Here is a 553-nt window from a genome sequence, read left to right on the forward strand (position 1 = left end):
GGGGGACACACCTGTGGGACACCTGTGGGACCCCCACGGGGCACCCCGGGACCCCCAACTCACAGAGAACCCATCAAACCTCAATGGTCCTCAAACTGGGACACCCCCAAACTGGGACTTTCTTTGAAGGACCCCAAACTGGGATCCCCTACAGAGACCACCCTCCCAAACTGGGACCCCCCAACCCCTCCCAGCCCCCCCAAACTGGGACCCCCAGTTTCCCCAGACCCACGTTTTGGGCAGTTTGATCTTCTTCAGGTTCTCCTCAGCCTTCTCGTCCGCCATCCCCACGTGGCAGCCCAGGGCCAGCAGCGTCCTGGGGACGCCCCAAAAAATCAGCACCCCCAAATCTCTGAGCCCTCCTCAAAGCCCCCCTACCCACAAATCCAGCACCCCCAACTCCAGGCGGCTCAGGATGAGGGGGGACCCCAAAACCTCAGCCTGTTCTGGGGTCACACCCCAAAGTGGGGAACCCCAAAATCCCCCAAGTCCCCCCAGTCTGAGGTGAGGGGAGACCCCAAAACCATCTGAACCCCGAAACCCACCACAAACA

At 61.3% G+C, this 553-nt stretch overlaps 1 protein-coding gene across 1 annotated transcript in view; it reads right to left on the reverse strand.

The window, feature by feature from the left end:
• Positions 1–553, reverse strand: part of LOC102036002 (ryanodine receptor 1-like) — a gene marked incomplete at its 5' end in the record, with an annotated part of 38,091 nt that overhangs the window by 31,115 nt on the left and 6,423 nt on the right. The window contains one exon of the mRNA XM_014311470.1: positions 229–316. Within this exon, the coding sequence (XP_014166945.1) occupies positions 229–316 (88 nt within the window). The remainder of the gene's footprint in view (positions 1–228; positions 317–553) is intronic.

This window comes from Geospiza fortis, unplaced genomic scaffold (genome assembly GCF_000277835.1).
Source record: "Geospiza fortis unplaced genomic scaffold, GeoFor_1.0 scaffold1758, whole genome shotgun sequence".
In the NCBI taxonomy this organism is placed as follows: domain Eukaryota; kingdom Metazoa; phylum Chordata; class Aves; order Passeriformes; family Thraupidae; genus Geospiza; species Geospiza fortis.